This window comes from Cebidichthys violaceus, unplaced genomic scaffold (genome assembly GCF_023349555.1).
Source record: "Cebidichthys violaceus isolate CVI_PGR_0920_01 unplaced genomic scaffold, fCebVio1.0.p SCAF_13, whole genome shotgun sequence".
Classification (NCBI taxonomy): Eukaryota; Metazoa; Chordata; class Actinopteri; order Perciformes; family Stichaeidae; genus Cebidichthys; species Cebidichthys violaceus.
Genome location: NW_027176296.1, coordinates 3,431,611 through 3,456,726, shown reverse-complemented (window position 1 = coordinate 3,456,726; position 25,116 = coordinate 3,431,611). Strand labels below are relative to the sequence as shown.

The 25,116-nt window shown below is 40.1% G+C and overlaps 1 protein-coding gene across 2 annotated transcripts; it reads right to left on the bottom strand.

Annotated features, from left to right (window-relative positions):
* Window positions 1–1,157: 1,157 nt before the first annotated feature.
* Window positions 1,158–24,972, bottom strand: LOC137870301 (guanine nucleotide-binding protein subunit beta-4). 2 transcript variants are annotated; one of them, XM_068707405.1, is made up of 12 exons: window positions 24,832–24,972; window positions 19,465–19,554; window positions 13,147–13,406; window positions 12,682–12,720; window positions 11,972–12,078; window positions 10,893–10,907; window positions 9,379–9,442; window positions 8,603–8,765; window positions 7,777–7,843; window positions 7,119–7,320; window positions 6,093–6,309; window positions 1,158–5,734 (listed from the first exon to the last, which is right to left on the bottom strand). In XM_068707405.1, the coding sequence occupies exons 3-12, from the start codon at window positions 13,201–13,203 to the stop codon at window positions 5,628–5,630; spliced, it is 1,038 nt and encodes a 345-aa protein (XP_068563506.1). In that variant the 5' UTR covers window positions 13,204–13,406; window positions 19,465–19,554; window positions 24,832–24,972; the 3' UTR covers window positions 1,158–5,627. The 2 variants fall into 2 exon arrangements, with proteins under 2 accessions (XP_068563506.1, XP_068563507.1); XM_068707406.1 differs by lacking the exons at window positions 10,893–10,907; window positions 24,832–24,972 and having other exon boundaries at window positions 19,465–19,695.
* Window positions 24,973–25,116: the final 144 nt, after the last annotated feature.

Genomic DNA, 25,116 nt, shown 5'->3' with positions numbered 1-25,116 from the left:
TTTTATGAGGAAAATGCACTTTGTTTGTTAGACCCCAAGTATACACACAATTCTGCATCAAATAATTGAATAATGTTAAGTGTTCAGAACATCAATAACCTATTATGTGCTTTAGTCTCATGACAGACATATTTTTATGAAGAACCTTGGTCCGTGAGCTCATAGAACTGCTTGTAACTTGCTCAAAAACTCTCAAACTCTTCAACCATGGGATTCATTTGGTGCACATTGTCCACAGGGCTGAGATCTCCATCTGCTAGCCGGTGACACCTCTGGGAAAGGATGGCAGCCCTGCAAATATAATCATGTACATGTTACCACCGAGAGGCAGGAAAGTAACAGCTGCTGCAATTCTAACGGTTGCATCATCTGCAGCCAGTGATTGTTACTGCATTTGTTTTCCTTTTTATTAACTTTGCTCTGTTTATGCCTCTGTGCCGTTGACTATATGTTTTCGGACTGTCCATCTCGTTAACTCAAGAATGAGTGGCACAAACGTTCCTTTAGACTCAAGGATGAACTAATTAAAAAATGGTGGACAAAGATCACTGTGACCTCACAAAACACATTTTTGGCCATAACTTAAGAGTTAATATTCTAATTGTGACAATTTCACATTAATGCCTAATAGGATAAAATGACAGTTTGGTCAAGATGGATGAAAGTTGAATCATTGGCATAGGATGCAACTTTAAGGCGGTATTTCTAGTTTTTACATTTTACACTTGTTCCACCTTTTAATAAAATTGAACATCAGTAGATATTGACTACTCAGATATAATTAGTTCAGTTTTTGGCCCTAAAACAAACACCTTTTGAGTGGTTATTTAAATGCGTCCCTTTTTAAACATTTAAGACAATGAACTTTGCTGTCAAAATGCGCCTGTGTAATTTGTCCAGAGTTGACTATTCTGCTACGAAGCAAAACATACAAAGTTAAGTTTAAATAAGCACCAAAAGCAGAATTTATAGCAACTGCACAGCTAGTTTGTGTCTCTTTTGGTCCTCGTTTCAGGTGCTTTGCATTAAAGAAAGCAGGTGTCCAATTTCTCCTAAAACGGTTTGTTTGTTCCTGAATGAAACTTATTTAAACAAATTTCTATGAATGGAAAAATACTGTACAGTCTATATTTTTTTTTAAAGGAATTCATTGAGGATTTGTATTCTTGGTTAGAAGCTTTTTATTGGTTACAATAACTCATGGCAACATATCAGTATCACCAAGCCACTGTACAAATACAAAAAAAAGGTCTGGTGTGAAAAAGACTATAAAAATTATTCCATAACAAGTGATTATAATTTCACACAATAGCATTGTAAGAGAATTATGGCACCAAGTCCCTGGTCTTTACTGGCTTAAAACATAAAACAATAAATAAAATCAAAACAAAATGTCAGAACAGTAGGTTGTAGAGTCAAAGGGCAGTGCATTATTTTGTGATGGTGCCGTGGTGGTGATCATGTGACAATTCAAGTGGTAGGGTGTCATTGAACCAGTAACTTTCCATTTCTTTTCTCAAGATATTCAATTTGGAGAGTCGTGCAAATGCGGTCATCAAAAATACTGCCTGAACTTGTGCAGCAGCAGCAAAAAAATTTCCACATCTGCTCTTTGAAGTTAAATGTTGGCACTGTGGGTGACGAATGGCAACTTACACCGAGCGCCAAAAAAAATAAATACTGCCAAACATTCCAATCCAATGATTCAAAGAAGTCACAGGTCTTGGTACTTGAGACAATACTGTAAATGCATCAAATGTCGACATTTTGTAACACCACAAAAGTTGATTCAACAGCTCCATATCAGTTGTATAGTTAAGAGAATAAACTGGAGGAGACTTCAGGTAAATACAACATAATGTGAAATTTAATGAAGTCAAGCACCTTTTTGTTTAATTTGTGAACTGCACAGGCACGTAGAAGTGTTACTATTCCAGGTTCCAGCTGCTAATACTGCTGAATTACACACAGAGCGAGGAAATGGTTGCCTGCTGAATATCACTGTCGGAAATAAACACAATCCCATTTTCAGCTTCTAAGGGCAATGGTGTATTTTTTCTTTTTTTCAATTTTACACAGCTTTTAATGTCATAAAAGAACAGGGTGGGTTTTATTTGAATAGTTTAACATTTTGGGAAATAACATTTATTCGCTTCTGGAGGAGCGTTAGGGAAGAGTCCACTTTCATTTCTGTCTAATAACAAATAACTTAAAAGGCTACTGCTAGCTGCCGGCTAGCTTAGCATAAAGAGTGGAAATGGAGGGGAACAGCTAGCATGGCTCTGTCCAACAGTAACGGCTGCCTAGCAGCATCTCTGAGCACACAAATTAACATGTTTTTGTATTTGTTATGTACAAAAACTGTGTAAAAATGCTTATTCACCATTTACAGGGTAGGTTTGGGCCTGACCAGTTGCCAGGCGAAATTGACATTTCAAATGGAATTGGCAGGTTTTTTTCCCCAATGTATTTTGTTTAACAAATAAGAAACATGTTTATTAGTGAGCTTCAGACAGAGCCAGGCAAACTGCTTCCCACCCGTTTCCAGTCTCTATGCTAAGCTAAGCTAAGCTAACAGGCTGCTGGTTGTAGCGTCATATTTACCAGAAAGATAAGAGTGGCAAGAATCTACTTATCTAACTGCCAGAAAGAAAACAAAATGTCAAACTATTCCTTTAAATATATTTCTTCATCTTTATCTGGGGACACATGAACATCCGACGTCCGCTGAGAGACGGTACTCTAATAAGCACTGTTAACTTAATAACACAAACACCCATCTTCAGATATAAGCAGTACACCGGTTTGGTCAGACAACAGACTGGGTTTAAAATCAAACTGATGTGACTTTAATTGATGGATATGGAAAAAGCTGGCACTTGAGTAAAGTGAGCAAACTTTCTTTTTTTTTTGTCACATTGACTAGTTTTCAGTTCACAGCTCAGAGTCTGTGGATAAATGGCACAAATGAGGAAGTAACACTTAGATCTATGTTATCCACATACATCAGAAAATCACCCCTCATACCCCCATCCCCCCACCCCACTGATATGCAATACATATCACATCCTACACACCTCAAAGATATTCTCATTCTAGAAACTATAACTGTTATTTTTTAACATTCTCTCAAAATGGATTCATTAATGCAAAGCCAGGTAGAAGCAGCTAAAACATTTAAGAACGTAAAAAGGTAACTAGAATCACGGTAGGCCATAGAGGGGTTTCATTGATAGCCGATTGAACCTAAATAAATACTACAGTGGTAGTGTGCGGTGGTAGTAGTAGAAAGCAGAATTGTATAAAAAGCTTTAAGAAGCAGTATGGAGCTGCATGTGTTTGCGTGGTGTTCTGTGAGCATGCTTTTTAGTGTTCACTAGTATCAGAATGTGCTTCTATTGGGAAAAGAAAAAATAATTAGCAATCTCTCTTATTGATCAGTGTGTAAAAAGGAATAGTAAGAGGAAAGAAATTACTGTAGTCGATGCTAGTATTACCTTCTATTGTGAATGGTATCGTAAGGCAGAATGAAGACACAATAGTGCCACATCTCACAGGAGCACAAACCCTCCTTTATCTAGCCCATGTGGGTCAAATGTTTATATTCAGAGATAGGCACCTGAGACAGCCGATGGATAGGTCCAACTCACATACATTATGTTTTTTTAAGTTGTTTTTTTTTTTTTTAATTAAGCCTTTAGAGGAACCAAAATAATGGACGATGTGTGATGAGAAAATACTCAAAATCAGAGACAGCACTTCTATGGGTAAATAAGTCACATGTGTTCAATGGTTTACATTTGTACTACAGTTTGTGAGTGCATGTCTAGCTCTCTACTAAAGTGTACATTTCTGTCTACCAAGTGTACTTTCTTCACAAGCAATATTTAACAGTTCATAACATGTTTTTGGTGATGGAAAAAAAAAAGTGTTAAAACCCTTTAAAAAAAACAAAACCTTTTTTTAAACTTTTCTTTTTTTTTTACAGGCTTGTGGTGGCACTGGTGTGATTTTGGAGCAGCGGACATGATTTCAGTTCCATGCAGTCACTCAGTTCACACCTTGTTGATGACGAAGAGGACTCATTGATCCTTCGCTTTGAGAGAAAAAGAAGATAAAAATGACATGGCGAGCTCTGACAGACATCTTTTCTCTAGTCCTCAGAGTCACTGCTGTCTTTTACGGTCCTTTAAATATCCTCACGTAATGACAGGCCGCTCTACCATTTGTCCGTACAGGCCTCAGCACCATTACATGCTCACAGGTAGAAAACGGTTTCTGCTTGAGGAGAACGCATCTCTCTCTCTGCAATGCCCTTCTCTCCATCAGTGTCATTTGTACGGGCAACTCGAGACGCTCATCTCAACTCTACGGAAAAGTAGATTCTATAGGCTACAGCTGATGGGTGATATTATGATGCCAAAAACCTCCATTTAGGTTGGGTTATCGATCATAATCACAGCTGTTTGCATGGCATGAATGTGTTTTTCAGATATTCAGCATGTCGAGGATTTGAAACCACAATCCATGTGAGCAGAGGCCAAGGCAGGGCCTCCAGTTAAATACAGTTTTCTATCTTAGCCTGAAATTCAGTTTCTACTTTGGAGCTAAACCTGAATCCAGACTAAAAACACCACTTGTTGGTTTTGAAGCACACTCTCTAATCATTATCACAGCAGTGTGGTGGTTTCCTTCCAAATGAAAAGACTGTGGTGAGGAATGCCAGGGGTCGTGTTGTCATTCACATGAATTTGCAGATACAGGGTGCATTAATTACGCTTGCTGCCTGTACAATAATACACACATACAGTTGAGAAAAGCGAGTTTAGCTGGGCCAAAGTATATTTTTTTGGAAATTGTTTTTGTTTACTTGCTAAATCCTCTTTTGTTGCTGGACAAGTGGGCTTAATTCAACAGCAAGTACCAGAAATATGATAAAATGAAAGGAGGCTTTTAGGTTCAATTATGACACCTTTCCATGTCTAAATTGTCTGACACTCAATCTGGTACTCACACAGGATAAAATATACGTTTCTGGCAAGTAGTATTGTGAATATATACATTAGAAATAAACCATAAACCCCGCCCAAAATCATAAAAAAAGGGTGGGACATAAACTACAAAAATATATACATACACATTATATATGCATATATTATGCATATATACACACATAATGCTATACATATATACTGTCTTTATATATACATTTACACACAGCAACGCTCATCTTTGTTGTTTGACACGGTAAAAGATTCTCTTTCTCGCCCCCTAGAAGACAATTGGTACTGGGGCAATATCTTTTTTTTTTTTCCTTCAGTTTTTCTAACTCATTCTTTCTTTATTTATTTTTGATTGGACAACTCTAATGAAAGGTTGTTATTTATGTTTCTGTGTGATGGCTGGGTAATAAAATACGTCACTTGGACAGGTAGAAAGAGTTGGTACTTTCTCACAGGTGGGCGGGTCACCAGCAGAGAGGAGAACTTGGGGGTGAGTTGAGAGGATTTCAGCTGACAGTGCACCCCTCAGGTCCAGCCCAGCAGATGAGTTGGATATGTGGTGGGTGGGGTTGTGGGGAGCAAGTTGGGAGGGCAGTGATTGAGTACAACAAGGAAGAGGTTCGTTTAGTTCCAGATCCGCAGGAAGCTGTCCCAGGAGCCGGTGGCCACAGCCATGCCGTCTTCTGTCACCCCTAAGCAGCTCACTCTGTTGTCGTGGCCAGCCAACACACCTGGAGGTCAGAGAAAACAAATCACAATCAAAAGGTTGGCCACTTTAAATCAGCAACATAATCCTACTACTGGCAGGTATGTTCAATTTCAACTCTAATATCAAGCATGAGTTGCATCCTGGGATGGATATGAACAGACAAATGAGTAGCATCTATTGGTCGATTACTGGATTTGCAGAAAATTAGAGGCAACTATTGATAATTGATTCAATAAATAATTTTCAAGCACAAAAGCCAAATATCCCAGCTTTTGATCTCGTCACTGAACAAGAAAACATTAGTCGTCAGCTCATCTGCTATTACTATTAACAATATTATTTTTTTTAAATGAAATGACCAGACTTCAGGCATAATTTACCTGCACGTTCGCCTTTCAGAGTGTCCCAGACGTTGCAGTTGAAGTCATCGTAGCCGGCCAGGAGCAGTCGGCCACTCTTGGAGAAGGACACGGAGGTGATGCCGCAGATGATGTTGTCATGGCTGTACATCATCAGCTCCTGGTCGGCACGCAGGTCAAACAGCCTGCAGGTGGCATCGTCTGAGCCTGTGCCAAAGGCATTCCCGTTGGGGAAAAACTGCGGGAGAATTTTTATTTTTTTTAATTAAATCTAAATCAAGCAGTCAGGACAGCGTCGTTAAATCATCACATTAGGATTACTTCTCCAGGGGCGGGGCTTCTGGGGAGAAGTTTTCTTTATAGAGGCACCTTGTTTATAGAGCATATACCTAACATAGTGACCTGCTTTAAATGAGCACTTTGATGTGTAATACTGCAGAGGTAGGACAATGATGACCAATAAAATATATTAATGTTGTCACACATCCACCGATTTAGATTGCCACAATAACATTTTTATAAAGCAATAATAATAATCTGGCTTGTTGGACCAACAAAACGAGCACAAAAAAGATTATTGTTATTAATTGGCTTTGCACAGGAATAATGCCTTTTTATATATCTGGTAGCAGTAACAGCACTATGCAAGATGTTCTGGGTGGTTAGCACCTTCTAGTGGAACGGATGAAGATAAATCTGCTTCTTGGAAAAGCACAAAACAATTAAGTGAACAAAAATTAATCATTAATAAGAACTATGAGAAAGAAATATGAGACTTCAAAAATGTACATTGTTAGATTTTAAACTTTTAAGAAACAAGTGACATTGAATCATCAACCAATGTTTACTGAGGTGAGATTCCTCCTATAGGCCCCGACAGGTTTTTTAAATCTCACCTGCACAACTTGTTGTGTTTTTGCAGCTTTGTTTTATTGTGCAAACAAATGCATCTCTTTACACTCATCCTGCAGTGTGTGTGTGTGTGTGTGTGTGTGTGTGTGTGTGTGTGTGTGTGTGTGTGTGTGTGTCTAAAGTTGCAGTACTCACGGTGACGGCGTTGATGTCGGACACGTGGCCGGTGAAGGATTGCCTGCACATGCCATCACGAATGTCCCACAGCTTGGAGGTGGCATCACAAGCTCCTGAAACAAAGGTCTTGAAGTCCGGGCTGAGAGACAAACTCATCACATCCCCTGTGTGGCCCGTGAAGACGGTGGCCTGCTGGCCTGTCTCTATGTCCCACAATGCACTACAAGAAAAGAAGGTAGTGGTTAGGTGTGTCCACTGAGACAATAAATGTTTTTACATAAACTGCTCAAAGAAAACATTCACATGTTATACTAGCTCCTGTATTAATAGATTTTTCTAATTCATGTGAATTATTAAAATTTTAGTGCAATTATTGAAGGGCTTTCGCCATATGCATCTTTATACAACTCTGTAGAATTATGCCATGGGAATCTACTCTCACAAATTAGAGCTATAGAGCAAAGTGTTTTTGTAAAAATCCACCCAAAGGGCATTCCACAGCAGCAATATGAGGGTTAGACAGTGAGAGTAAGAGGATGGATATTGGACATTTATTATTTTATGTGATGAAGCATCTTCAGTCTACTGTGTTGCATGATAATAAGAATATTTATATCATGTAAAGATATTTTAATTCTTTAAGCTGTGCAGGTGAGAGCAGAGGGTCGTTGCTCACCAGGTGGTGTCTCCGGAGCTGGTCAGTATCTGGTTGTCATCCAAGAAACGACAGCAGGACAAGTAACCTGGAGGCAAACAGCTTCAACATCAGATAAGGAGATCTCTGTCCTGTCTAGTCAGGCACTCTACTCGTTAACTACTTGCATGCTGGACTACCACAACTGAATGTTTACTGCTGTGCTATTCCTTCTTCACAATGTTGTCGTATAAGTACGTTTTAACCAGGAGAGTTATCTTTTCCGCCACCCTTAATTCACATCCTGTGACTTAAAATAAAAACAGTTGAGGAATGGGCATGTTCATCCAGCATTGCAGCCCTGTGGTAGAACGCACTCAAGTCCCTAAACCTTCATGGATGTGCAGGCTTAAAGTGGTTCTAGTACATTAGTGAAACTACTATTAAGGCAATTTCTGACCATGATAACATAGTACCAATAGGACTAATTAAACCCACTGTGAGCAAAGTTCTACTCTATGTCATGCTGGCATTGAGGGGAAAGACAAAACCCAAACACAGATCTCGGCAAGTGAAATGTGAAATTAACACTTCAAGAAGATATTTGCACCAAGAGACATACATATAAATAAGCCTGTGGAAAAAAACGCATGAGATCCATTGGAAAATAACAGCTTGTGTAGCTTTCCATTGTTTAACTCATTGAACCAGCCAAAATGTCTGTTCACAATATCTGAAATCTAAAATTACAGTTTGGGAAAAATGTAACTAGTTATTTAGTATAGAAATAAAATCACAAATTCTCAGGGTTACTGGTTCTTTTGAGTCCAGCCAACGATATGGCATATCCATATTATTTCTTGCCTACCTGTGTGTCCGGGTAGCTCACGGGTGACACGCACGTTGCCCTCTCGGGTCTTCAGGCTGTATATGGAGCAGATGTTGTCCAGGCCTCCGCAGGCCACATAGTTCCCAGAGGGGGCGTAGGCGCACGTCATCACCCAGGAAGAACGCAGCGGGATGGCATGCATCTGAGGACGAGGAGAGTCAGGAAGCATTTCTTAAAGGATGCCTTCCATTTGTCTGGGTGGCAGACATATATTAACATATTAACTTAATAAAAAGTGCAAGAGGACAGCGCAAAACAGCCGGGGGTGGTTTGTTGCTCCGCTTATCTTCATATGGTTTAAGTAGTAGAGGTTCAGATGGCGGTGAGGTTTAAAAAAAAAAAAAAGAAAAAAAAGAATAAAAGGCAAGAGAGTGATATTCTTGGTGTTTTGGAAAGCTGGCAATAAACAGATTCTTATCACATTTCCGTGTTTACTTTCACTATTTAACCAGCCAGATTAATTAAACGAATACATAAAGAACCTCCAGGCAGCCCCATAGCTGTCATTTGGATGTTGGCTTGTCACATTTCCCAACATATTTACAACAGTATTGTGTTCAAGAGAGCCAGTGCATAAATTACAGCTTGTACTCTAAAAGTAACATCTGGACAGTTATCAGCTTGTCGAAGAATCTCTCCAAGAGGAAGCTCAGTGGAGTCTGACAGGACCAGCACATTACTGATAGCAGAACACTTCTTCTGTACTTGTTCTTGTACATATTATACATCCTATCACTGATTATCTATAATCTCACCTTATTTGTCGTGTAGCTGTCCCAGATGATTAGCTTTCCATCTTGCGAGGCACTGACAAGTAACCTAGAAAAAAAAGTTAACAGCATGACATCTGGCACACACTTTAAAAAAAAAAAAAAACACAAGGTACATGCACCTTGGTCATTACAAGCAATGAGAGCCAGCAGCCACCTAACAGAATACTGTGCTATACCGTCTGAATAAGTATAAGGTGCTCTGTCAAAAAGCATTCAGCGTGAGCTCCCTACTCTTCTCTAACAGTGTCCATTTCCCTCCATGTTCCTTCTTCCTCCTCCTAGTGGAAGTCTCCTCATACAGGAAAGCCACTTTTAATGTCCCACCCCATGTAATATTCATTACCCCAGTTATGTAAAAGTCCTACTGTCGAGTGGGAGGTTGAAGCCTGAGGAGTTGGGAAAGCACTAGAAAGAAGCTGGGGCAGCAAGAAGGGACAGCATAAAGGAATGCAGAGAGGATGGTAGAAGTAGAAATAGTCGGTACAGAATTAGAGTTATAGGTGGTACAGATGCCAAAACAGCTGGAACCCTTCCCTCCCTCCCTCCCTGACTTGGTGGGTGTCCCTGCCGATCCAGGGACAGGAAGTGGTTTGACGGTGCTATGCTACAATCAGGAGGAGAGCCATCTCGCTAAAATGTCAGTGGCTGTATACAAAATAAACACAGGCCTCCTGCAGGGTCACCCAGAGGGTGCTGGGCGCGCGCGCGCGCGCACGCACGCACGCACGCACGCACACACACACACACACACACACACACACACACACACACACACACACACACACACACACACACACACACACACACACACACACACACACACACACACACACACACACACACACACACACACACACACACACACACACACCTATGCATCATCCGCTGAAGGCAATACCAGGAGGTTTTACTGGTGAAAAAAAGAAAAGAGAAAACTAAATTTGCTTGAACACGGCGCGCGATCTAGGATTTCTAAAAATCAACAAAATGTTACCACAAAAACAAAACTACTTTTTGTCTATGCCATCCTCCAGCTCACTTTCTATGAATAAAGACCAGTGCACTGCATGCATAATATTGGGAAAATATGATTCTTGGTGCTCATAATTGCAGCAAACGGTTAAAAAAGCAGTTTGTAAGTTCTAAATTTAGTGACACGTCAATGTGAGCAGGCACATCTGCAGTCCAATCTGGACGTGAGGATTCATTGTGATCATCATAACATTTGCAGGGAAAAAAGGTTGAGATCTGACAAACTGCATCTTTAAGTAAATATTAAATAAGCTATGATGGTTGACTGTCTCTGTGCCCAGCTAATATCATTACTGTGCTCAAAGTGAGGGCGTAAAACAGTGCTAGCACTAATACATATGTACAGTAGTAGTGGAGGTGACAGTAGTGACAGTCAATTATGGTGGTATTAGTCATATTAGTAGAATAGTAGTAGTGGTAGTAGTGGTAGTAGTAGTGGTACTGGTAGTAGTAAAGCCCCACACCTGGGACTGCCGTCACTGCCCCAGTGCATTGCATTGGGAGACAGATGGACAGAGAGAAAGATAAGGGTGACACAGACATATTATACACTGAAATAATAATAATACCAGTCATATACAAAGTTGAGAACCCCTCCATCTTTGGTAATTGTATCAGTTTATATTTGCAGTGAGAGTTGGTAATTGGTTCCGATGTGCTGCCATAACTGAAGTTATGCTACACTGCATAGCCTCGATATCAACATTGGAGTTGGTGGTATTACAACTAATGTTTTACAACTAATTTAAGCTTTAAGTAAATTTTTCAAAAAAAGAGATTAAGCCAGACTGGTGATTTTATTGTATAAGTCCTGCACTGCGGCTGAAGGTGTGTCCATGTTTGCCTGGACCTGAAACCTGCATGCTGTCAGCCCTTGGTGGCACTTTTATTGCCCATACGTGTAATACCCTACATCCTGAAAGCTATAGCTGTAGTGCTAACAGTTGCAATGCTGAAACTGGCAGTCTAGAAACTCAACAGTCTCTTAGCAGTGACAGAAATGAACAGTGGCTCATGGGAAAAATGACCTTCCAAAATTTATACAATCCTGATAAAATTAGAAAACAAAATGGACTAAACGGTGGTGATCATAGTTAGCATCCCTTTGTGCTTTTTAAGCTGTTAATATTTTCTGTGACTCTTGTCCCCTGAGGGCCAGCGTAGGGTAATTCATAAGACCTACATACATAGAATTGTGCTTCAGTGTCTTCAGGGATAAAAAAAAAAAACAAGAAAAAAAAACTACTTTGAATGAAAACGACCAAGCAAGTAACCTCCAACATAGCCAACAAAAGAAAACAAAGCTACACCAACCACGGCATCAAAATGATATACTATGCAGAACAACATCTAAAAAGAAGTTGACGATAAACTGAGGCTTTAAAACTGCATCATTGTCTTTTTTAATGCCTCAAACGCAAAATAAAAACATAAATCAGACCAAGACGACAAAAAACAAACAAAAAAACAATCGTATAAAAAGGTTAATTGCCTGTCCTGCTCTTAACTAATAATTGGGTTGTCTGTAGAATTACTACTCTACCTGGAGTCGCTCCCCCAGTGCATTGCATAGATCTTGGCCAGGTGGCCCCTGAGAGTGCGTCGCGTTCGCATCTGTATCCGGCCCACTGAGTCCAGACCAGCTGTGATCTGCCAAAACACAGGAAACAGCGTCAGCAGTGTCACTCGAGGCCCACACACAGTTCATCATCAACACACTGGACGCTAGCTGAGGCAGCAAAAACAGACAAACATAGCTCAACAATGGACCATGGCAAAGAATAGTAAAGCTTATATTAGTGTTTAATGTCTGTTGAGTATTAGTATGGATTCTGTGTGTGTGAATAAAGATGGGCGTTAGAGATTCCTCAGCCTATTTTAAAACTTGTACCTTGATTAGCCACTGACTTACACTGAAGGTAGTCAGTACATTTTTGTTTGCAGCTGCATTGTGTTGAAGGTATTCATTCACAAGTCTTACCTAGCTTCAGTGCTGTCCACGTGTGGCTTTAACTACTACAGAACAGACTACATTACTAGTTAATGGGCCAAAGCTTAATGCATCTAGTCGGCTCACCCGAGCGTTATGCCTTGTGAAAATTTCCAACCTCAATTTGTTATACAGACGTGTTTCATACTCTTAATGGTTTGGGACATTTAGAGTAACATTACATGTCTTGAACACTCCCTCCTAGAGGAAAATACCCCGCTGAATGTACACACAATATTCTATATGTGGAGAGGAAGTCTTACCTGTGACAGAGTGGAGTCACTACAGGCTTTCCTGGCATCCTGCAAGACAACAAAAACCATAATAACGTTGTCCAGCTCAGCGTAACACATGTAATCACTGCACAGACAAGCGCATGCAAATAATGTCACAAAAAGACAAACGTACATAAATAATTGCAAGAATTAAACAAGTGCCATGAGTTATTGCCGATCACAGAAGGTGAATATCCCAATGATCACAGAATGATCACACAGCAGCAAAGTGACATTTATCGATCAGTTCCCACAATGCAATTTCTGCACAAGAATGATTGACAAGTTATATGTCGAGTGTGTCACTGTCTCGTCTGTGAGTCACAGCTTGTAGTGAACAGACAGTAGCACACATGTGATGTACACAAGTGAACCACACACACACACACACACACACACACACACAAATGCTTAAATGTAAACAAATATGTGCACAAAATTTTTTCGCCGTACCCGGATCTGATTGCGTAGTTGCTCGGCTTCCTGCCGCAACTGTTCCAGCTCGCTCATTGTCCTTCTGTGATTTGTTCAGGCCACACTCCGCTCCTGCACGCATACACACACACACACACACACACACACACACACACACACACACACACACACACTCACTCACACACGCACTCTCTCTCTCACACACACACACACACACACACACACACTCACTCACTCACACACACACACACACACACACGCGCTTTACCAGCTGACACCTGCAAAGACAGAGAGACAGAAATACTATGAGTTCAACAGGCAGACGGAGAGAGAAGGATAGGAAGTCCTCCATCAGACAAACATAGGTATCCTGTATGGGGTTCAGACCAAAGGAGGGTGCTGCAAAGGGTGGGGCTGGGTGGGGGCCTGGAGGGTGGCCTGGCTCTTCAAACACCCCCAGTCTGGTTCAAAAGGCCATCTGAGCCCGGCTCTGACCTTTCCCGACTCAATCAGCCTTTTGTGTTGTTCGTTGCACCGTTTGCTTGGCCCGCCCCAAAGTGCCCCGAACTTACGTGTGTGTGTGTGTGTGTGTGTGTGCGCGTGCGTGCGTGCGTGCGTGCGTGTGGACAATGGGGAGATTTGGATGATTTATTTGACAATATGTCCAAATATTGTAAAGTATGTGTATATATTCATCTGTCGGTGGGCGTAAATTATGTGAGCATGTATCTAAATGCATGTCTCGGTTAGGTATGTCAGATCTGTTTGAGCGTGCGTGCGCACACACACACACACACACACACACACACACACACACGTGTGCACGCTCAACGCGCGAGTTGCCACTTCCTTTACCTTGGGGAGTCTGAATGTGGGTCACAAAGCACTTAGACACTCCTCAGAAATGTTTGCACCCCCCCCCTCCAACCCCCTCTCTTCATTTTCCAGGCTGTTTTACAGTCTGCTGTCCAGAAGTCCAACCCTCCGAGATTAAATTTTCAGTTCCATTTTCTATAATTCAACAATTACACCGAGTCCAGCCCTTCCTCTCCACAGGAAATCATGTTAATGTTAAGAGGACGTCGTATGTGCTTTATCTTCATTTTTGCAGAAGCTTTAAAACCAATTGGCCCCAGTCACTTATTCACCACAAAAGAAAAACCCCATTTGTTTTACAAATAGCAAATAAGTAACTAAGACGGTGATTTGATGGCCACGCTGCTACAATTGCCTTATAAAGACACTGTGAATGTGTGGAGAGCTACTCTTTTACATTCTCGGGTTCACTTTGTTTGGCCATAAAGCCTCTGCTCTGCAAACACAAGAGAGGAAGCTTTGGACCGCTCATCGAGGACTCTCGTCTCAGCCAAGGAGGTCTTTTGACAGTAACGAGGCATTGGGGGGCAGCGAGCGTTGCAATGCTTTCAGCTGCCTGGGAGTGACGTCACTCTCTCCTCCCGGCTGACGCAACCCCCCTGAAGAGAGGCTCTCAGCGTCAGCTCGCCTGTGATGTGGTGGTGCTGCTCTCTATGACTGCCGTGGATTCATTATACTCTCCGCCTCTGCCACGTCACACAGAGCGCCTTGTGGACTACCAAAAACACCGGGTATAACCTTCTACGCTGCTAAATAGTTTTTTAAAATTGATGTTTTCAGCCTGAGGCTTGTGTCGGGAACGAAAGCATACGAGAGAGATGAGGTGGAACATTACGCAGGTATGATGGAAGATGACGATGAAAAACGTCGTCCCCATCAGTTTGGATGAAACTGGCAGCTCTGATTTTAGGCATGCCATGGCAGTGACTTGCAGGAGGGCTTCATGAATCGTCTTGTTTACATGTGGACATTACCTTTTAGTCATTTAGAAACTAAAACAGGACACTCGTTACTGCTGATGTAACCAACCACAGCCAATAGAGGCTGTCACACAGAAAAATGGTCCCTACAAAAAAGGACTAGATAAAGTCTACCTTTAACAAATGTATAGACATAAAACTGCGTCTTTTCTGTGTGACTGGAGTGTGACTGGAGTCATGCAGCCAACCAGCCGGGCCCACACAGGCCCAGAGCACGGCACAAGGATCAGGAGTGACAAAGGCAGAGCTGTGTGTTGGAGCGGCCTATTGTTTAGTACGAGGCTGCCAGCTACAGTAGATAGTGCCGCTTGGCACCACCGCAGTTGGGTCTCTGAGACTGGCCAGGGGTGGCTATAATTGCTACAGCCCTTCTGACACCAAGCAACCGACCACCCATCTAACATGTTCAGCCCCATGCTGGAGCTCCCAGTAGCCAGTGGGAAACTAATGTGGAACCAAACACCTGCCGTCTGCATAAACTGTGTAAGTTCAAAAAAGGTGCACAAAGGCAGAAACGGGCATATCGGTGCACACACTTTGCATCGCACCTATAAGGCTTTGCGTACGCACAATTGTCTTCTGAAAATCTCCCTTAGGACTGGGCAATACATTAATGTTATATTGATATTGTAATATGCGGCCGAATATCAGACTCTTCATATTCACATTACTGATGACTATTTTAAAAAAAAAATCTCATTATGAAAGTATTTTGTGAGAGCTCCGATGGTCAACCATACAATATTGATAGAGGCATTTGGTCAAACATATTCTACATTATAAAATATTTAGTATTTTCTTTATATGGCCCAGCCCTAATGTCAGTCACCAGAAATGGACATAGATACTCCCTTAATCACTTGTTTGCATATGAATATCTGTCTACTCCACTGGTCAATGAAAAGAATATACAGAATAAAATAAATAAACCGAGAAATTGAATTATGACAATAACAATATTTCTAAAATAATATTGCCTAGAAAAGATAGAAGAAATGTACTGGCATATTATAAAAAGATATGCAGCCTGACATAATTTTAATGGATCATAAAAGTCCTTTTTTGACAAAAATGGCTAAACTTAATATCTTTAAATCACACAACCAATGGATTAACTAAGGGTATGATCGGAAGTTGAATTTCCTTTATATATATATATATATATATATATATATATATATATATATATATATATATATAAATAAATAAATAAATAAATAAGATTAGCTTATAGATGTTTGATATGCAAGCATTGCTTTTACATCTAGTTCAGCTGTCAATATGTTATTAGCTGCTGTTGCACATCTTCATAATTTACTTTTAATCCTGGTTAAAAATTACAGTAAAAAAGTATTCTGTTGATCACATTGCCATGCAACCTTTCACTTTCACGCCACTCAGGGGGAAAGAGAGACGCGGAGAGATCTCTTTAACTTCTCCATAGTAAAGTCATTGTCAGGTACAAGTCGCTATACTCTCTTGTTCCCATCATGAAGCTTGGTCACAATGCATTTGTTACAGGGCACACTGTCGCTTCAGTGTGTGTGTCACAGCTGACACAGTGACATGTTCAGCAGGAAATGTATAGAACTAGAAGACAGTAAAGTCCAGGAGTTCACATCAGATCATTACGCTCATCAGCAGATTTTGTGTTTAACTTAAATGAGTCAATGAGACCTTCTGCTCCCTCAGGGTCACATACAGTAGAAAGTCACATCTGCCTCAATCATGAACACATACTGGTGAACAGAGCAGCAGGAGGTGCAGTCAGTGCAGCTGCACCCAGAGCCACGGGGGCCCAACAACATGAAATGGTCAGGAAGTTAAGGAATTAACATTTTGAACAGGTCGAATCAAATTATTGCACAGTAGTCCACTGTGAGCACTTGATACCAGTGTTTACAGTAAGATTTTAATATCATCATCAAAATCTAATTCTAGAAAATTGGACGCAACAGTTTGTCTTTGAATTTCACGTTAGAATGGACAGAACATTTACTAAATGTATGCATTTTATTAAGACATTTTGATGCCTTACAGTTTCATATTTTAGAGACCAGGTCTGTTCTCAATCATTACAATGTGTTTAATTTTTGATAAATGTACAATCTACAGACGTATGTCCAACTAATATCGAGATCTTCTATTATTTATTTTTTTAACTAAACATCAGCCTCTATACAGAAGGTCATAGACTTAACGCATTTATATTTTATGAAATATGCCTTTCGAGGATACTGAATATGCTCAGTTATTGACATCAGATGATCAACTTTTAATGTTACAAAACATCTTACAAAAAATAAAAGTCCCTACACCTACGCCTGATCTCACCTTCACAGTTTCTGTCTGAGAGACAATGTCAGAAGTCATGAGTGTCTGTACCGGATCGGCAGGAAACTCTTTTCGGCTCCGTGTATGAAAGTGAACTCTTGAATGCTGCAAGACAGCTCCAGCCGGTGTAAACTTGTTCAGGTAACCCACTGACTATTTCAAACATCCGGAGAATGGAGGAAATACCTGGTGAGAGGCCACATGTCTTCCTTCTCGTCAGTTGATGTTCGTATTACATCATTCATGTGTCACGAATTATGAGTTAAAAGTTTTATTTTGCCTATAATGACACAGGGAACACCGTGAATGAATGCGTGATGATTGTACTGTATGACCTACTTTGATCACAGGTTTCGCCCCACCTACACCAGACGGTTACAGAATTACACATATATGCAGTCACAAAACAACAGTTGACAGCCTTAATCTGAAGTGAACCATGACCCTTTTGCGTGAAACGTGGATATTTTATGCTTGTGTATAATGGGTGCAGTTATAAAAACTGACGGCTGTTATTTTGCCGTTACCACAGGCTAGTTTCTCAGAGGTTTGGTAGCATACAGCTGTAGAAACAGCAACACGTAGAGCTTGAAGATACAGCAAATTAGGGCTGGTTGGTATAGTTGAAATCAGTCTCATAATATTAATGTGGCATAACGTGTGCAAAGTTTGTTTTCAATTAAATTGTGTTCTGATTTTGAGAATAGAATTTTCCATACCGTCAGTACATGATCGCGATACAATTCAAATGAAAGTTAATAAATTATTTTGATATACTGAATATTTTATCGCCCACCCCTAAGCGCCCTACACACACTATCATTATTGTGAGGACAATATACTGTCTTTCATTTTCCAAAGTACTGTAAAATGTTTTCAGTGTTGTATTTTCCTGGCTGTAGGGCTCAAACTATTTTTTTGTTTTCATTCATCATCTATTTATCTGATGATTTGTTTATTTATTTAATTTCCTACTTATTTATAAAGACAGTGAATACACCTGTCACAATTTCACAGAACCCACAGTGACGTCTTCAAATGGCTTGTTTTTTATATTTAATTTATCAGAGAAGATTTGGAATTTCAGCTGGATCATTGAAAAATTAAATTCACCTCATCAATACATTTTATGTGGATCAATGAATCGACTTATTGCTTCAGCTTTACCTGACTAAAGCCTGTATTACAGTTAAATGATAACTTTATTTGACCATTCTAAATTAACAGTGTAAGGTATACATTCATATTTAAAATGATATTTTTAGTGAATCACAAAACAATCCATCTTTGAGTTTAATAGGTCACTATGTGAGAGAGCACCATGCTAAATACTAAAGTATTAGGTATGTACTAACCATATCCAGATAAGCTGTAGATCGATAACATACTAAAAACTGCAACTTCCTCGTGTTTATAATTCATCATTGAACAACAACCCACCGAGCTGATTTATTATTACATGTTGACTGTCAACAGCAGAGATAGGAAACCATCAGCTACATCTTATGGAGAGAAAAAAAACACGGGACTGTAGGTGGTGAAATTACAATGTATCAACGATGTTTACCAAACGATCTTCGCTGAATACGTTTCCGATACGAGCAACACATTGCACGAGCCTCGCGCCCCGTCACGCTACCAGTTGCCGCTCGGATGAAGGCGCACTGACATGTATATTTAATGGAAAAGGGAGAAAAAGAAAGAAGCTGCGCAGGGTTTTCGTGCAACCACTAATGAGAAAGCTGATTATATATATATATATATATATATATATATATATATATATATATATATATATAAAAAATAGGAATAGACATGTCCTCACTAGTGAGAGGTTTGGCCCTTGTAGTTCCGCGTTAGAGCCGTTTGACAGCCTGTAAAAAGGCCGCGTTTTGTACAGCAGTGAATTTTCAGATTTGCTTAAAGGGGGGGGGGGGGAGAAAAACCCCAGCATTGAGGCAATAGTAGCCTGGGAACAGTTATGTCAAGAGCTACATTGTTGCTTACAGAACAGACAGCATTTTAGACCCGCAGGCATTCTCTGTATCTCATCTCCAATATTAAACACACTGAATCCGCCGTGCGTAAAGCAGGAAATTGCCTAAAACGCCTCCAAAAATATCAAGACAAGACTACACGTCCTTACCTGAAACAGGATTTTTTTTTTTTGGCTCTGTCTGTTCCGTTTCAATCCGAGTCACACCGATCCGTTTTCACACGACAACCATGGTCCCAGCTGTGAGAGAAATCGCAAAGGCAGGTGTGTTAATTTTAAGACAATTTTAATCGGTTTAAAAGGGGCATAAGCGAACGCGACTCGGGTCAGATTAGACTAAAAAAAATTCACCAAGTAAGCTAATCACCACACCCATGAAAGTGGGAACATGGCAACAGCCTACGCTGAGGGGTGCGTGGCGGTCGATAGATTGATCATTTGCATTTTTTAACAAATATAACGCATTATAGAATACCAGTCTCTTCATAAATCACTGTATATTGAAGCCAGTACTCGAAAATAGTCGGTCATTCTGTTTCTTTTCAGCATGGAAACATTTCTGAAACGGGTTGTGTAACCTGCTGGTAAAATGGTACGGTCCGTCAGCCCCCTCAACAAAAAGGAACCGAATGGGATACAGGAAACAAATTTCAGACCTGTAAAAGTCTGAAGTAGTAGAAGTGATTCAAGTGGACTTCACCCTTCACCTTAGATTTGCAAAGACGAAATTTAGTCAAAATATACACTCTTTGATTTAGTCAAATACCAATGCAGTGAAAAAAACAGAGAGTCGTGGATCTACTGTTGTAGTGTTAAAAGCTGGAGATGATCATTTTGCAAGTCAAACTACAAAAAAGTACAAAAAACTGTATGTGCATGAAGATCCAAAATAAAAGGTGGTAGCAATACAGCTATTCAAAAATAACATGTCAGTTGAGGATTTTCCTTTTCTCTTTTTTTATGTAAATTGATTATGGTTGGCAGGTCATTTAAATATGTCACCGTGGCATTTTCATTAATTTCATTCTATAAACCAAACGACTGGTCAACAGTTTAGTCAATGAAGCAAATAATTGTTAGTGGCGGCCCTAAAATCTAAAGATACCTAACAATGTATATAGAACTGCAACAATTTGTCAATAAATCACGTAGTTGATCATACACAGTTTATCAGCAACTTTGATAATAATTTATGTAATTTTGTAAGAATTAATTTTTTTTAATCACTGGTTCTAATTTCTCAAATGTAAATATTTTCTGCTTTTCTTTGTCTTCTGGTACACAGAATATCTTTGGGTTTTGGGCTGTTAACTGTAACCATGGACCATGGACCATGGACTCTGGGAATAAAACCACAAATTAGATTAATGAATTAAGAAATTCATGAAATGCTTATCATAGATAATTTAAGTGCTAAATCTGATGTACCAAGAGACATGAATACAAAGGGATTTACAACAGAAGCAGTTTCTTCTGTTGCTACACTATTGCAACTCAACTAATTTACAGTTTATCCAAAAACTGCAATACAGAACGGTGAAGATCAACCACCCAAAATCCAAACTTAAAGCTGTAAGGTTTGGACTGTGCCAAGAGACATCTGTGCCAAGTCTCACCCCGGCACACCACGGTTGGCCTGCAGTGGGCTCATTGAAAAGGACCTCTCCATTAGGACAGGATGAATTTTTAATGGGGCCAATGAAAGGGAGCTGTGGGATAGGCTTTTCCATATCTCTGCACGAGCCACAATCAATGGAGGGAAGATGAAAGTTGCCCAGCCCTTGGTTTCCTTTCGGAGTGGCATGTGGTCAGATTAAGTCTAATTGAATTCACTCACACAGCAGTGGTTTAGGTGTGTCAGACCAATTTCCCCCGAAACACATTATGAGGATTAGGATTAGCATGATAGCAGAAAGACATGTTGTGGTTGGGTTGTCCTCAGTGCAGCCTGGAAATTGGTAATTATTAAAATACAATACATTATTACAGCAATGTACAGTATGTGTTAATCATGTTTCTGGACAGTTGTGCTCAAAACGAGAACTAGTTTATTAATTCCTCCACACTATCCTATAATTCACTGCATATGGCTGAATACCCTCACATACAAATTAGAGAAGTTGGATGATACACACCAAATCATAACCACAAATCTGAAAAGACGAGTCCTTACATCCTCACAGTAGTTATGACATCTGAACGGTTATTGTTAAATGTATAGCATGATGACCGATGATACACAAACATGTGTTTGCCTTAACTTGTTTTAAAGATGACATAATCTTGGGTTTTAAATGAAAAGGTCAATTCATTACCATCATTTTTTTTTTTTTAGCCTTTTTGGATTACTGATTGATTTACAGGGACATTTAAAAAAAGGAGGCGTCAACTCCTCTGCTCTCTGCCTCTAGTGAACAAAAATACTGAATTCATAAGCCAGCTGAGAATCAGAGTCAAGGTGTCCAAATGCACATCCTTGGCCAATCAGGTCCCTTGGCCCATTGCTTGGCAACCAAAAGGAGAGGGAGGGAGCAAATTGACACTGTAAAAATAGCACATCGATAGCCTGGTGTCTGAAAAAAAAGAGAAAGACACGCATGTTGGTGAGGCTATAAATAGCCTCCTGGAACAGGTATCGTGTACAGTATCTCAACTGTATTGTTGCCCATGAATGAGACATATTTTCATGGATGCAAATTCAGCATGGGTTGTGCAGTAATGTACAGTAGCAGTCAGGCAGCTGAATGAAATCATTTGAATGTGAGGGAGGTTTTAGGGCTCTAATATCACGTTATAACCGTGTATAGGAGCCTCAAAACTAACAACAGGTTGGCATTTGTAGACAGCAGTTTTCTTCATCCTACTGTTTGCCGTCTGATGTTTTGCATAGATGCAAAATCACAACGGCCTCGGCTGCAATGATACATTTAAATGTACTAGAATAATCAACAATCTGTACGGACAAGTTTGCATGCAAGAGGGGATTTAGGGTTCAATGGCTTACATAAATAATTTGATGATATGTGATCTTTTCATATTATCTCATAATTTCATCAGAATATTGTTAAGAGGCATCGCAATGAGCTGGATGCTTTATTTAGTCTTTACATATTATCTCGTCACTACAGTGTCACATTGTTAAAATGGGTCGTACACATGTGTCCTCTGTGTAATGGAGGAGTTTAGCGAAACGTGGCCAAAGATAGATCTATCATGTCCAACTCAGTTTCCCAGGACTGCTCAAAAATGAGCCCAATATGTGGGTGATCAAATCAAGTGGAGATAATGGGACGTCAGCTTCTCAATGCCTATTTTTATCTGCACGTTCCCAATTTTTTTTGCCCACATGTGGCGATGTGCCCCGACGACCCCCATGTAATACTTCCTCTGTATCAAAGGCAATTAAAAGGTGTACCAACAGTAGAACCTTAAAAGGCTTTATCAGGGCTGTCTTATCCAACAGACATCTCCCGGGGAGGCTGGCCGTTGCCAGGGTAACCCTCACAAATGGCAACTGACGTCAAGAAGGTAGGAGAAATACCAGGGAGAGCCAGAGCTGTTATGCATAATGGATTATTGAAAAAAGGGCCCTCTTGAAGAGTGCAAAGTGACTTAAAATATGCGTGCCTCGCTGGGCTCACCACCACTTCTCTCCCCCCCTCTCTCTCTCTCCCTCTCTCTCTCAGTGTCTCTCTCTGTGTTTCTCTCTCTCTATCTCTCTCTCTCTATCTCTGTGTCTCTCTCTGTCTCTCTCTCTGTGTGATGAGGAAAATAGATGTTGACAGTTTCAGGGTTTTACTTGCTGACTGGCACCGCATGGGCTTGACTGGCCAAATTGAAATGATCCATCCTGAGTCAAACACTGCTGATGAACTATCTATTTAAAGGACACATTGTTTTTTTTCCTCCCCATATTAGATCATTTTATGGCCATTTGTAAATATAAGTTCTCACAGTATGTGTGCTACTCTTTCTAGATGCTAGAACATTGCTGATGTTTTGGTATGAAGTCTCCAAAAAAACAAAACCTTTGTGTTTTGTACATAAATCACAATTTCCGGCTACCAGCGCTGCATCTAAATTTAAGAAAGAGAGATCATGCACATTAGCTATTACTACACCCAGCAGATCCTTTTGTTGGTCACGTCACAAGGATCCACAGTGACATTCACGTGTAGCTCCTCAGAAGAGATCCCTTCACACCATGTGTTAAGTCCAGAGCGCAACTACCAGCAGTTTACTCGGCCCCTGTGTCAGTTTCTTGTCCAATCTCTGTGCTGTTGTTGGCTCATGAGAGACAGTCACAGCTTGGTGAAGAGCCCTAATCATTTCTGTGATAATGCCTCTCATGTTGTGTTGGAGTCACGCTATCAAGGCATGTCAAATTCCTGTTTGTCTCACGTAGAGAATAGAATAAAATAAAATATTTCTCCACTAACGTGGAATAGTATGCGGTACAAAAACATATATAACAGAACATATGATTTATCTTGACTGACATGTTATAAATTATGTTAAAAATCATGTGTGTGTGTGTGTGTGTGTGTGTGTGTATATATATATATATATATATATATATATATATATATATATATATAATGTTAAAAAGGTAATTGCAATATTTAATATTGAAAAAGACTATCCTGTCAGTAAAGATGCAACATCATAAATGTTTCATGTGAATCTGTATTGTGCACCGAATAAAAGCACCCTTGACTCGTAAAATGTACATGAAAGAGCCAATTCACACCAGAATGAGTAAGCCAGAAGCTTATAGTTTTTTTTGGTTTCAGGAGAAGCTGCAGAGGAAATGTGAAAAGAGAAGAAGTGAGAGTGTTTCAGTCCAGGGGAATCCCAAACACTTCTGTAAATGGGTGGGTGCAACAAACAACATAAAGCATGAACTACCATGCTCTGAGTTTCCAAAGAATTGCATCAAACAAGTTATGTATGGGAAAAATAATTAAAGGAAGTGAGGAACAACCCTGATGTGCTAATGCCAACCATTTTAAATGCCTCCCATTACAGCTGCATCACTACCAGGCGATTATTAATTTATTAACACAATGATTTTGACTTGACATTTTCGTGCGCCGCAGGTTTAGAGCACAAGATAAGGTATTCCCTCTTGAAAAGCAAGCACAACCCTTGATGCCAGAGCTCCAGATCGGTTTGACGAGCTCACAACCAGAATACCACGGTCACCACTGTTTCCTCTGTTACTGTAGTTCTACAGCGGTGGCTTATCTGTTTGGGCTCCACCCATCTCTGTTTTAGCTGAAATGATGCTCTTAGTGCAGATTTAACATCTTCTTTTAATGCTTTGTTAGAGTAAAAATATGATTCCATACTGTAAGAATATGGTTCTTTGTGCTTTAGATGAACATTTTAACAAAATATACAGTTATTTTGCTGTGGCAGTGAATCACGAATGAATCCAGAGGAAACACCCGACAAGGTGCAAACTAATGCATAGCAAAAACTTGCAATTTATTGAAATAATGAAAGCTTTTCTACCTTTCTCCAGTGCAGATGAGTAGCAGAGGAAGTGGGCGTTTTCTGCATACGTCCTAAATGGCATGGGTTGTGAGTCGTACAGAGCGCTGTCGTTTCAGTTCTTCCTTTCAGCTGCGAGTGTAGATGCTGCTAGGAGGAGCAGTAAATGCAGAGAGAGAGAGAGAGAGAGAGAGACAGAGCTGGAGTATGAGGTAGAAAGCTGCTGAGTGGGAGGGTGAGCATATGGGGGCCATGGAGGATGGGAGATGGAGTAGTATTTCTATTAAAGAGACAGTTTCTCTCTTC